The 13,722-nt window shown below is 39.3% G+C and overlaps 1 protein-coding gene across 5 annotated transcripts in view; it reads right to left on the bottom strand.

Moving 5' to 3' along the window:
* Positions 1-4,071: 4,071 nt before the first annotated feature.
* The window catches only part of MLLT10 (MLLT10 histone lysine methyltransferase DOT1L cofactor), a 207,176-nt gene continuing 197,525 nt past the window's right edge, over positions 4,072-13,722 (bottom strand). Inside the window, exons 21-24 of one of the 5 annotated variants that reach the window (XR_011466442.1) lie at positions 12,647-12,743; positions 6,876-7,091; positions 6,094-6,220; positions 4,072-5,208 (exon numbers count right to left, since the gene is read on the bottom strand). Coding sequence is in view for 3 of the 5 variants with exons in the window: in XM_070380987.1 (XP_070237088.1) it covers positions 8,077-8,577; positions 12,647-12,743 (598 nt within the window). In the remaining 2 variants the exon portion in view is untranslated. The other 4 variants (XR_011466443.1, XM_070380988.1, XM_070380989.1 and 1 more) reach the window with 4 other exon arrangements.

The following is a 13,722-nucleotide window of genomic DNA, read 5'->3' as shown; positions in this document are numbered from 1 at the left end:
GAGCTCACTCAGAGCCCGCCCACCAGAGAGGATGCCGGGAAGCCAGCAGACCTTCATTCACGCCCCGCCCACTGCTGAGAGAGGCTCCCCGGCCCACCTGCCCAAAGAGCGTGAAAAGAACGCAGGGAAGCTGGCACAGCCCAGCAACCCTGGAACCTAGTTGGGCAAGCCGAGCTCTGCTGAACACATCCAGTGACCCTGTTCAGCCAGGGAACTTGAGACACGGGTGGGCTTAAGTCAAGAACACAAGAGCCCTACCGTCTTGGAGCTAGTTCTCCCACTCTGCCTGGGCAGGGAACCAATTTGTACCCCCACCCACTGCTAAATGCAAGCGCTCACCCAGGGAGCCTAACAGGAGCACATCGGGCAGCCCATCCCAGAGCCATGCTTACAGTGGCATTTAGTGCACGGCCCGTGCTTCTCTGTCTTACCAGCGAGTTCAGTGCCGTCTGGCTTAATTAGGAGGCCTAAACAACGGTGCCCGCCAGGGAGGGAAGCAAACTCGGAGTTCTGCTTACTACTGTGTATAGTACCCAGTCTCAAAAGCCGGATAAGCCTGACCAGAGGCCCTAGGCAACAGCAAAGCCCATCCTACAGCCTTACTAGGGCAGGGAAACAAGCCAGAATTCCTATCCAAGACCTCTCAGCAGCAACACCACTCCTGCCCTCCCACCTTTCAGGGCTCTGGGCAGGGGCCTTGCCCCAAAACAGACCCTAATATAGCAGACCCCACCTGCCCACAAGCATTACCAGTAGACACATCCAGAAACCTCAACAGAGCTGACTGGTGAAAAGCTGTCTCTCCCAAGACAAACCTGTAAAACCTGGAAGAGAAGCCCATTTACTCACAAAAATACACATAAACATGACATCACCAAAGTAAACTAATAACTGACACTAAAGTAATGGAGATCTATGAACTGTCAAAGAATTCAGAATAATCCTCTTAAGGGAACTACAAGAACACAAAACTATAAACAAAATTAGGAAAATAATTCGTGAACAAAATGAGAAGTTCAACAAATAGAAACCATTAAAAACAAAAATCCTAGAGCTGAAAAATACGATCGAAGGATTCAACAGCTTTAAAAAGATGAAGATGCAGGAGAAAGAATCATCCCGACCTAGAAGACAGGACATTTGAAATTACCTAGAGGAACACAAGGGAAAAAGTGAAAAACCGAAGAAAGCCTTATGGGACACAATCAAAGAACCCACATCTGCATTATGGAAATTTCAGGAGAAAGTGAAAGGGACAGGAAGCATATTCAAAGCAATAATGCTAAAAACTCCCAAACCTGGGGAGAGGTATGAACAGATCCATGAGGTCCAAAAGACCCCAAATAGGTTGAACCTAAATAGGGCTACACCGAGACACATTATAAATATCAAAAGTCAAAGACAAATAATTTTTGTCAAAGAGAGAAGTTACATACAAGGGAAACCTCATTTTTAATACTATCAGCAGATTTCCCAAAAGAAACTTCAGGCCAGGAAAGATGGGAGATACATTCCAAATACTGAAAGTAAAAAACCGTCAACCAAGAAGTCTGTATGGGGCCAAAGTGTCCTTTAGAAATGAAGGAAGGATAAAGATTTTCCTGAACAAGCAGAAGCTGAGGGAGCCCATCACCAGGAGACATGCTTTACAAGAAAAGCTAAAGGGAGTTGAGTGGAAGTAAAAGGATGCTAACTAACATCATAAAAACAAAGGAAGGTAGCATGAAATTCACTGGTAATTATAAACACACATTCAAAAGTAGATTTTGTAATACAGTATGGTGGCACATAATTCTCTTACAACTCAAAGTTAAAAAACAAACAGTAAAAAGAACCATAACTATAAAAATCTGTTACTGGGTACACAATATGAAAACTACGTAAACTGTAACATCAGTAAAATGTGAAGGGAGAAGTAAAAGTGTGACGCTCAGGACTTAAGCTGTGTAAGTTTAGTTATTAGCTTAAAATAGGGTGTGTTATAATTTTCACGTAACCACATGAGAAAAATCTGTAGTAATTACACCAAAAAGAAAATGATGGAGAAGTCAAAGCATACTGATCCCCAAAAACCTCAAAACACAGAATAAGACAGCAGGAAAAAGAAAAAGGAACAAAGGGTCTACAAAACAGCCAGAAAACAGTCAACAAAGTGGCCATAGTCTAAGCCCGTATCTACCAATAACGACTGTAAACAAAAATAGATTAAATTCCCCAATAAAAATAAAAGAATGGCTGAATGGATTTTTTAAAAAATGATACAACAATATGCTGCTGCCTACAAGAGACCTGCTTTAGTCTTTGAGACAATTAACTGAGAGTGAAGGGATGGAAAAAGACATTTCAAGCAGAAGTAACCAAAAAGCAGGAAGAGGTTGCTATTCTTATATATCAGAACAGATTTTAAACTAAAGAGAGACAAAGAAGGTCATTATATAATGAAAAAGGGGTCAATCCATCAAGAAGCTATAACAACAAACTGAAAAGACAACCTACAGAATGGGGAAAAGTATCTGTAAATCATGTATCTGATAAGGGATTAATGTAGCCAAAATATACAAAGAACTCATACAACTCCATAGGGAAAAAAAAAATCCAATTTTAAAATGGGCAAAGAACAGACATTTTTCCAAAGAAGACCTACAAATGGCCAACAGATATATAGAAGTCATTTGAAAAGTTCTTCAACATCACTAAATCATTAGGAATATGCAAATCAAAACCACAATGAGTTATCACCTCATGCCTGTTAGATGGCTATTATCAAGCTACCATCTGATCCAGCAATCTCACTTCTGGGAACACATCCAAGGGAAACAAAAACACTTATGTTGAAGAGATATCTATACCCTTATATGTTCATAGCAGCATTATTCATATTAGCCAAGACATGGAAATAATCTAAATGCCCATTAATGGATGAAGTTGCTGTGTTATGTACATGTGCGTGTGCATGTGTGATGGAGTATTATTCAGCCATAAAAAGGAAGTAAACCCTGCTATCGTGACAACATGGATGGACCTTGAAGACATTTTGCTAAGTGAATTTAGTCAAACAAAGACAAAATACTGTACAATCTCATATGTGGAATCTTATTTAAAGAACAAAATCTAACTCACAGAAAAGAGGTGGGGTGAGGGAGAGGGAATTGGACAAAAGTGGTCAAAAAGTTCAAATTTCCAGTTACAAGATAAATAAATATTAGGGCTGTAATGTACAACATGATGACTATAGTTAACATGATATATAGAGAAGTAGTTAAAGAGAGTGAATTCTAAGAGTTTTCATCACAAGGAAAAAAACTTTTTGCTGTTCTCTTTTTTTGGTATCTGTATGAGATGGATGTTTAACTACACTTACCATGGTAATTATTTCACAATATATGTAAGTCAAATTTTTATGCTGTAAACTTGTACCATGCTGATGTCAATTATATCTTAATAAAACTGGGGAAAATGGCAGTTATAAACATTAAATTTTATTAACAAAAACTTTGTACATTTTCTTTAATACATGTGGAATTTTACATCTAAGTAAAATAACAACACATTCAAAATTTACCATTTATACAAATTGTTACAGAATAACAACCAGTGGGTTAAATAAGTAAAATAAACCACACCGATTTTTTTTTAATTATCTACAAAAGATTTGACTTTCTTTAAAATTCCCCTGAACATATAAAAATAAATTAATTTTACTTTTCAATTAAATCTACCAATTAGAAATATTACAAATCAAAATATCAATGTTATCTTATGAATTTTTCACAATACAAAACAGATTCACAAAACCTTATTTACAGAAATGAGGTAAGAACTGTGCAATGTTTAACCAAGAGACATATTGCAGAATTAACATGTTCTTCCAGCTAAGTACACAGTGGAGGTCTAATTATATCTGGGTCTTTTTTCCACTAATAATTCACACATTCAAGAACAGTTCAGTGATTACATCCCCAATTGTTTAATTTATATACTCTGCTACACTGTTACCCCAGGAATGGGGCTACCCAACGTGGAAGGGGTGTAACATAGATTTCACTTGTTTCAGGAACTGCTGTGGTGGTGTTTGTTTGTTTTTTTTTTTTTTTTTGGTCTTGTTTTGTCTGTTTGAAATCATTGTTAACAACGAGAAGTTGTCTAAAGAAAAAAAGAAAATTCTTACCAAATCCACACATTTTTCTTGTGACTCATTAGTGGATAAATACCCAGGTAATAGCTTCGCCTGAGCTATCTACAGTGGCATAGAAAGTTCTCAATAAAGGCAGAACCATGGGGAAGGCTGCTGTTGCTACTCAGCTGACCAGAGCCACTTCAGCACAAGGCAGGTACTAACAGGCACTTGATTCAGGCCAAACCCTACCAGCAGTTTCCAGAGTGGCCCCTCTTTCATTTTGAATTGAGCTGGTTTCCCCAGCAGCCTTAGAGCTCACTTAACTCGAGGTTTCTTCAAAATATGAGTAGGTCTTAACACTAAAGAAAAAGCATTTAGCAAAAGAAAATTACCTTTAGCAGAAGCAGACATTTACCATCCTAACTTGATTACCAAAATTGGCCAAATCCCATTAGAAAGGAAATTTTTATAACAAAGATTGCCAAGTCCCAGTGGATGACCTATTTATTTGTAATATTTAACCAATAAAACTCTAGAAGAAGAAATTAAACAGTTCCTTGAAATTTGTTCTAAGGTTTGACTCACAGAGCAAATGTACTGTAACCCAAACAAAAGATCATATTTCATGTTCCAACTGGTACAATAAAATCAAATGGTTTATAAATGGAACAAGTCTTTAGTTTTCCTAGTCATCTCTGCAATTTATAATCAAAATTAGTTGTGTACCAACTATATTAAATTTCTCTTAGGTTGATAAACTCATTGCCATGTAAATTATTTCACTGACCAAAGTTAGCCATTAAATTTTCTTTCAAAGTTCAAAAAAATCTGGGAGAGGGGTAGGGGATATGGGAATTTCATTTCAGTGCAACAAAGCAACATCAACCAAAGCCTTACAAGAATGCTCTTGTGGCAATTAATCCTTTGTCGTGCAGCTGGTTTCTTGTTGCATTTCTTCATAGGTGTAGTAAAAGGACTGCAACAGCAGCCAGATGAAGTGCCAGGACAGCAGGATAGGCCATTTCTAGATGTTTTTTTCTCAAGTGTCAACTTTTCTCTTGAGCAACAGGCCCACTTTTATCACTAAGTCTCTGAGGTTAAAACAAACAAAATCAAGTGTATTAGCTAAAGAAATTTTTGGCCCACACTTGAAACAATCTCCTCTTAACTGAAATTGTAACTGAGATAAAAGGTAGTATATATGGTTATTCCTTTTTTCTACAAGTCAGCATGGCTACTTTTCAGCATAATGTAAGGACATGAAAATACTGGTAAACATTTAGTTGCTTTATATTAAATTCAGCAGTACACAAAGACAGAAGTACTCCTCTGAGGCAGGACTAATAAGGAATGAAAAGTAGAAATCATCCCTCCAAAACGGACTTTTCCACGGTAGTAGTAACACAGTCGTGTGGAAAATGAACAAATAAGGAAGTCATGGGTTCTGATCCCACATACATGCTATCTGTCCTTTGAACTTTAACCTCTTTGAATCTCCCTATTTTAAAAAACAGGTTTTTTAATAGTTTAAAGACTGGAACCATATATACTACTGTCTCTAATAAAGACACCTGTCACACAGCAGGATACTCATATTACTTCCCAGCCTTGTAAAATACATTTCATATTGTATAACCTTTTTGATTTTAACACAAGAAAAAACTTTAGAGCAAAAAATGGTTAAAAAAAAAAATCTAAATCAGTACAGAATCAATGAAATTTCCATGTCTGCAAAACTAGGTTTGTGATAATGATAATGACAGTATTCACAATCAAGAAGTCAGAGGAACAGTAGGGTAAACAAAAAGCATTGAAGAGGTAATGAAAACCAGTATACTTTATTTTGAACTAATTCTTGTTACTGAATACAAACTAAAGCTTCTGAAAACTAAAAGCACAGTAAAGAGCAAGGTTTCAAAGTAATGGGAAAGAGCAAACATTGTGACTTTGAACACCGTTTTTGCCAAGTCTCCCACCTCATTCTTTCCCTTCTTCCTTTTCCTGGTGTCCAGTCTCCATTCTATATCCCAATATCCTTCCTCTAACAGGGTTCTGCCCTCAACTGGAATTTAGGGGAAACATTTATACTCCAGTAAAGTAGACCTGATTGAAGGGGAGAATTAATAGAAAGAAACAGCCTTAAAATGTGTGCACTGTACACATAAGGATACTGTTCCTGCACCCATTGTTCTGCTATCATTTACATAAGATTAAAAATTTAAATTTCATTACAATTGTGATTATGATTTACTTTCTATTCAGTAGAATAACTAGATTGCCCTAAAGTTTATATATTAATTTTACTGTAAGTATAATTCAGTTTTAGCACATCTGAGCAAAACAATAAAAATAATCCTAAATTATCTAGAGTATTTCTATAGTTAAACAAATCACTTAAACAAAGATTCTCAAAATACCAACTACTTATCTTTTGATTGGACTGTCCCATATCACTTACTATACCAAAACATTTTCATTTTGAAAAACTGCTGAATTACAAAACAGCCTTCCAACCTTATGTGCAAATTCAAACTGATATACTTAGGGGATATATAAATTGGCTTAGGTCCTTTGTGTTTACAATATCCAGCTGCTGAAACAACTGGTTTTAAGAAGAAATTATCTGGGGGATAATATATTTTAAAAGAGAGAGAAGGAAAGAGGGAGGAAGGGAAGAAGGGGAGGGCCGGACAGTCATCTCTAATCACTAAAATTGGCTCTGTGATTTCACTAGCTGTAACAAAACACAGATACTTACTGTTACCTTCTGACTTGCATTATCACCATGGATGGTGAGGAACGGGTTGGTGGTGGCTGGGTGAAGTGGAGGCGCCTGCGTGCCTGCAAGCAGGTTGTTGATGGGTATCTGCGTGGGTCCCGGGATCTGCAGCTGCTGGAGATCAGGCTGGTGGTGCTGCTGCTGCTGCTGGTGGTGCTGTTGCACCAGCTGGTATAGAAGTGCCTGGTGCTGCTCCTTAAGCAAGAACACGTGGGAGGGGTGAGTTCCCAGCCCAGACAAGCCAGCAGGACAGCCTGCCTTGTCTCTTTTCTTCTTTACTCTGATACTAGGTACTGAAGTGATGTCAAAGTCATACTACTAAGAAACACAACAAGAGTCTCATCTGGAAAAACACACTGCACTAGAAAATAACCATCTACTGTAAATGTCAGTATCAGCGAATGGTTTTATTTTCAAAGTGGAACAAGCAAAAGAACCCCTATTCAAATGAGGTTGTACATGAGAATCAAGGAAAATGGCAACTTAGAGAAGCCACGGTGATCTGTGTTTGGTTTTAGAAATCCCTCCTGTAATTCTGGGAACTTAAAGAGTTATTATGCTCTTATTCTGAGAACTTTAAAAGTTATTTTAAAAGGTGGGTGCAAACGTAATTGCAGTTTCAGATCACGTATTTTAAATAATTATAACTAGGCTCAAATACATCTTTATTAATCAAAATAGGAACCATTACAATTAACACGTTTTTGTCAACGAGAAATAAACGTGCTTATTCCTGTAGCATAAAAATCCACGCTTTGGGATTCGATGAACTCTTGGAAAGCATTCTCTGCCTCCTGCTGGTCGTGGAAGCATTTTCCTTGCAAGAAGTCGTCAAGATGCTTAAAGAAGGTCAGGTGAATACAGTGGATGAGGCAAAACTTCGTAGCCCAATTTGTTCAACTTCTGAAGCACTGGTTGTGTGAATGTGCAGTCGGGCGTTGTTGTGAAGAACTGGGCCCCTTCTGTTGACCACTGCCGGCTGCAGGTGTTACAGTTTTCGGTGCATCTCATCGATTTGCTGAGCATACTTCTCAGATGTAATGATTTCACTGGGATTCAGAAAGCTGTAATGGATCAGACCAGCAGCAGACCACCAAACAGTGACCATGACCTTTTTTTGGTGCAAGTTTGGCTTTGGGAAGTGCTTTGGAGCTTCTTCTTTGTCTAACCTCTGAGCTGGTCATTGCTGATTGTCGTATACAATCCACTTTTCATTGCACATCAAAATCAGATCAAGAAATGGTTTGTTGTTGCTGCGTAGAATAAGAGAAGATGACACTTCAAAACGACGATTTTTTAGATTTTCAGTCAGCTCATGAGGCACCCACTTATGGAGTTTTTTCACCTTTCCAATTTGCTTCAAATGCTGAACAACCATAGAATGGTTGACACCGAGTTCTTCGGCAAATTCTCGTTTAGTTTTAAGAGGATCAGCCTCGATGTTGGCTCTCAATTGGTTGTTGTCAACTTCTGATGGCTGACTGCTATGTTCCTCATCTTCAAGGCTCTCATCTCCTTTGAAAAACTTTTTGAACCACCACTGCACTGTACATTTGTTAGCAGTTCCTGGGCCAAATGTGTTGTTGACATTGCGAGTTGTTTCCACTGCTTTACGACCCATTCTGAACTCGAATAAGAAAACTGCTTGAATTTGCTTTTTGTCTAACATCATTTCCATAGTCTAAAATAAATATAAAATAAATAGCAAGTAATAAGTCATTAGCAAAAAAAAAAAACCATAAAGCGAGAAATACTCATTAAAATGATGTATATATAACATAACCACACTTAAGAATGTATTCCAATATCAAACAGTAAAGTTCAACAAAACCGCAATTACTGTTGCACCAACTTCTTAACTTTTAAAGTTCTCATTCATGCTGACAGAAAGAGTGCTCTCCTGATGTGGTTATCATACCATGCCTTCCAGCATTCCTGAATGCTTACTGTGATTTGTCAGGCACTGTTCTGGGGAGAAGTGTTAGGATGTGATTCCTGCCAAGGGTCAAGCTAAACAGTAGTGTGAGAGAGACTATTGGGGGGGGGGCGGTTTCAGGGGGCCCTCACTTGGTAACAGATGCAAGGAGATGAGGGAATTCTCTATGTGGACTGCGTAGGGTGAGGAGGAGGGCAAATGGTTCTAGGCACAGAGAATGCTAGCCAGTGCTGAGGGGCCCTGTGGGTGTAGCCAGCATGACCCAGGACAAGTGAGGAGACTGGAGTTGGGAGTGGAGTGAGCAAGACAGAGGCTGGAGAAGGAGGAGGGCAAATGTTTCTAGGCACAGAGAATGCTAGCCAGTGCTGAGGGGCCCTGTGGGTGTAGCCAGCATGACCCAGGACAAGTGAGGAGACTGGAGCTGGGAGTGGAGTGAGCAAGACAGAGGCTGGAGAAGGACGAGGGCCTGCAGTGTGGCCGAGAACACTGGCTCTTCTCAGAGTACTGTCGGAAGGCAGAAGAAGCAGAGGAGTGTCACAACCTGACCGGGCATTTCTTGATGGATTCAACGTGAGGTGTCAAAAGAGAGGGGTGAAGTAAAAACGGCAGGGATTTTTGGCTGAAGCAGCTGGAAGGACGGAGGTGCATCAGCTGCGGTGGGGGCACCGTGTGGCAGGCCAGCAGTTCAGTGTGGCCACGGTATGCCTGCACCATCTGTTAAGAGAGCCAAGAGGCAGCACCAAGGAAGCAGTGGATATGAGAGCTTCCAATTCCAAAGAGAGGCCTGGTCTGGAGAAGTTGGTGTTGGCACAGACAGTCTTTAGAGCCACTTGGCTGGAGGAGATCCCGAATTCTAGGACCCTCTGAAGTGAGAGGGACTAAGAGAAAGAGGAGCACCCAGGAAAGGAAGGTAAAAAGGAAGAACCAATTAGGTAGGAAGAAAACCAAGATCCTGGAAGCAAGGGGAAGAGAGAGTTTTCGGGGACAGACGCCATTACCAGGGGAGATGCCAGGTGGGAATGGACCGGGCTGAGCGTGGGCAGTACATGGAGGAGGGTCCAGCAAGAGTTTGTTCTTAAAGTGGGAGAAGGGAGGTGCCACAGAGGACCACTTCTGCCTACAAGAAGTTCAATGCTTATCAATGAACAAACCTCATCCCACAGCCTTGGCTGGCAAAAGAAAATATCAAGTCTAATCCACTCAGTCTTCATGGACTCTGGGCAACGATTTGTGCTAAAAATTTCTTAATCAACCACATTCCAGAAACAAGACACTTACATGTGACTATTAGAGTAAAATCTTAATTAACAGGAAGAACCCCAAATAAATTGAAATTTCAGTACTTCATAATAAGATGTGGCAAGAGATAAGGAAACAAGACCACATTTTAGTGTAAGCATTTAAGAATTTATATGTAATCTATCCTCATACCACTTTAAGAACAGTGACAATGATCCAGAATTGTAAAATAGACATTTTCAATATATTTTTGACTAACGGAAGAAAGTTGGTGGGTGTATTTTAGAAAGAAATTACAAAGGCTGAAATCTTGAGTTAATTAAAGGAGTGTGCTCCTAGTCTAGCTCAGTGAGGTGTGCAAGACACAGCCAGTACATAAGGCACCTTAGTTCTCTCACCCCTCCTCCAAGATATCTGCTCCACACCTTTTCTCTCCTCTGACCACAATTTCCCTATCTCCATCAGCTGATGACTTTACTTATAATCCCCATTTGAAAACTAAAAACATCAGAAGTGGGCTTCATCAACTTCCTATCATAAAACCCACTTACAGCTTCTGCACCTCCCTCTTACCAGGTGAAGCTGCTCCCTCCTGAAGTGCTCTGCTGCCCTGGCCTTACCCCTCCTCTCTCTGCACCAGAATATTACCCATCAACATACATAGAGGGCTTCACTGGCCGTCCAGTGATAAGAATTGGCCTGCCAGCGTAGGAGACATGAGTTCCAGCTCTGGTCCAGGAAGATATCACATGCCACGGGGCAACTAAGCCCATGCACCACAAGTACTGAAGCCTCTGCACCTAGAGCCTGTGCTCTACAACAAGAGAGGCCACCGCACTGAGAAGCTTCCATACCACAACTAGAGGATCCCTTGTTCGAGGCAACTAGAGTCCACACAGGCCAACGAAGACCCAGTGCTGCCAAAGATTAATTAATTAAAAAAAACATACACATGTTGTCATTTTCAAAATGAATAGAAAGATGCCCTTAGACGTCTTCCTAATGCTAACTACTCTTTCACTTCTCTGCTCTTCACAGTAAAATATCTCAAGTGGCCTGTACCCCATTTGTGTTTCCTGTTTTCTTTTGAATCACTCAATGAAGCTTTTCACTTCTCACCAAAATCACATTCTCAAAGAGTTCTAGACACCTAGTTTCAACGGGCAGTTCTTACTTGTCTCACCAGAGTATTTTACTCAGCTGAGTCCTCCCTATCTTGAAAAGTTTCTTTGCATGGACTCTAGGCCATCACTCTGTTCTAACTCTCCCCTCATTCTCTCCTCAAGACCCTTGACTGGATTACTCTCCTCTTTCAGGATGCCCAGAGCCCAGTCCTCAGACATCAGTCTTCCTTCCCTACTGCCCTCAGCAAGTCATGTGAATCTCAACATCACATATGCAGCAATGACTCCAAGCTCCTATTTCCAACCTCATACTTTCCTTGGACTCCAGACTCATCTAACTGCTTAATCTGTGTCACCTGAACATCTAAACAGACATCTCACATCAGCAGGTCCATAACAGAACTCCTGTTCTCTTGCCAAAACATGGTGTTCCTCCTAATCTTCCAAATCTCAGTAAGAGTCACCATCCAAGTTAATGTCCAACAAACCAGTCTTATTGACTCTATCTTCAAAATACACAATTCTAGACAGTTTCACCATGTTTATCTTGCTCTCATAAATCAGCAGCACCTGGACCACCCCCAGAGCCCTGCTCCCCCCAACACACACACACTATTCTCCATTCAGCAGCTAAACTAATGTTTTAAAATGTAAATTATTGTCATGTCACTATTGTGTTCAAAACCCTACACTTAATTCTTTAAAATCCTGAAAGGAAAAATGAGGATATATGAAAAAAGACTTTTAAATGGGGATAATTATAAAAGCTAGGCAATTGGTATACCATACTTTCTACCACTGGTACACCTGAATGTTTATTTCCACAAAAAAAAGGTTTTTTGTTTTTTTAAATCACCAATGGCTTTCCATCACACTTAGGATAAATCTAAACCCCATACCATGGACAGCCAAACAAAGCAGCCCATGACCTTGCAGCCCACACCTGCCTGCTCTCCTCCACGCTAGCCCAGTCATGCAGCACAGGTGCCCTAGTCCCTCGACCCTGAATGCACATTCTCTTCTACCTCTGTGTCAGAAAGTCATGCTCCTTCACCTTTTATTCAGATCTTTGCTCAAAAGTCATCTGCTCAGTGGCTGGACCATCCTATCTACCATGGCTCTCCCCCGACTGTCCTCTATTCCCTTATCCTGCTTCATTTTTCTTTCCAGTACTCATCACTACCAAAAAATATGTATCTAATGTCCATCTCCCCTATCAGAATAAAGCTACATGAAAAGACAAGTCTTGTTCACCAGAGTCTACCAGAGCAGCGCAATAATGTTCTAATACCTGTCGATGAATCCATACAATTAACATCACTGCAGGTATCATAGACTAGACCATGTCACTTCACAAAGTGGGTAATCTATACCTACACACTGAATACTTATTATAACTTTGATCACTTGCTCCTAATAAAGATCAAATATTATCAAAAGGAAGAACTTACTGGTGTGAGCTGTTGCGAATTTAACAACTGCTGGAATTGCTGTTGATGAAGAAATATTTGTCTTTGCTGGTCAGAAAGTAATCCTAGTCCTGAGGCACTGAAAAATGATGAAAATTCTTACTTTCTACTGTAAACCTCTTTTTTTTAAATGTAAAATGAAAGAACTTCTCAATTTGATGTTTAATAAGTTAACAAGTCAAGTTTTTAACCATAACACTTTTTGAAAAACAACGATGTAAAAATTTCTTCTCTCTCTCTGCACATATACAGGTAACCAAGAATTCACATTGTCAATAAATGTTTTGGTTCCCTTTTTATTGTAAACCAAGCAGGTACTAAATTGTTCAATGGAATAAAAATTTATATGCACATGTAATACTTTATTTTCAATCATTCAGGGATAATTTAACCCACATAGTAAAACAAAGAAAGAATCCAAACATACTACTAACTGATTTTACTTAAACTTTTTTTATGGTCCCAACTGTCAGTAAAATTAAGCACCAACGAAAAGACAGCCAGAAGAAACAGTTTACTACTATCCACTACAAATCCATTTAAAATGATTTATTCCTCAAAAGTATGTGCAATAACAACATGGCTTTGCCATTCAAATGAAATTCCAGCACAATGAAACAGCAAGTCTCACTCCCTGGAAATTCAAGATAAATATTTGACCTTCATCTTATATCAAAATCTTTGATTACAAAGCTAACAAAATTACATAGCTGAATTTTAAGAAACCAACATTCATATGTGATCTTCATTACAATATTACTTTGCTCCAGAATTTTTGATACATGAGGTTAAGAAAAATAGCATTTAAAACAGACATTACAGATCAAGACTGAAATTTTCAGTACAGAATATATTTAATGCTTATGCTTTGCTTCTCAAAGTGATTTAACTTTGTATTTAATCTGAATTACTAAAGTGTCAAAAATAAATGGCTCCTGGTATAATATATTTAGCTTGTGGATTTTACTTTCTTAGAGCACATCTACAAGGGACACATCAAAACATCCCTAACTAAAGCATGGATAGCTTGGTACCATGTTGCTCTAAAAACTGCCAAA

This window comes from Bos mutus, chromosome 13, assembly GCF_027580195.1.
Source record: "Bos mutus isolate GX-2022 chromosome 13, NWIPB_WYAK_1.1, whole genome shotgun sequence".
Lineage (NCBI taxonomy): Eukaryota > Metazoa > Chordata > Mammalia > Artiodactyla > Bovidae > Bos > Bos mutus.
The sequence above is the reverse complement of the archived record's forward strand: the minus strand, read 5'-3'. Positions and strand labels throughout refer to the sequence as shown.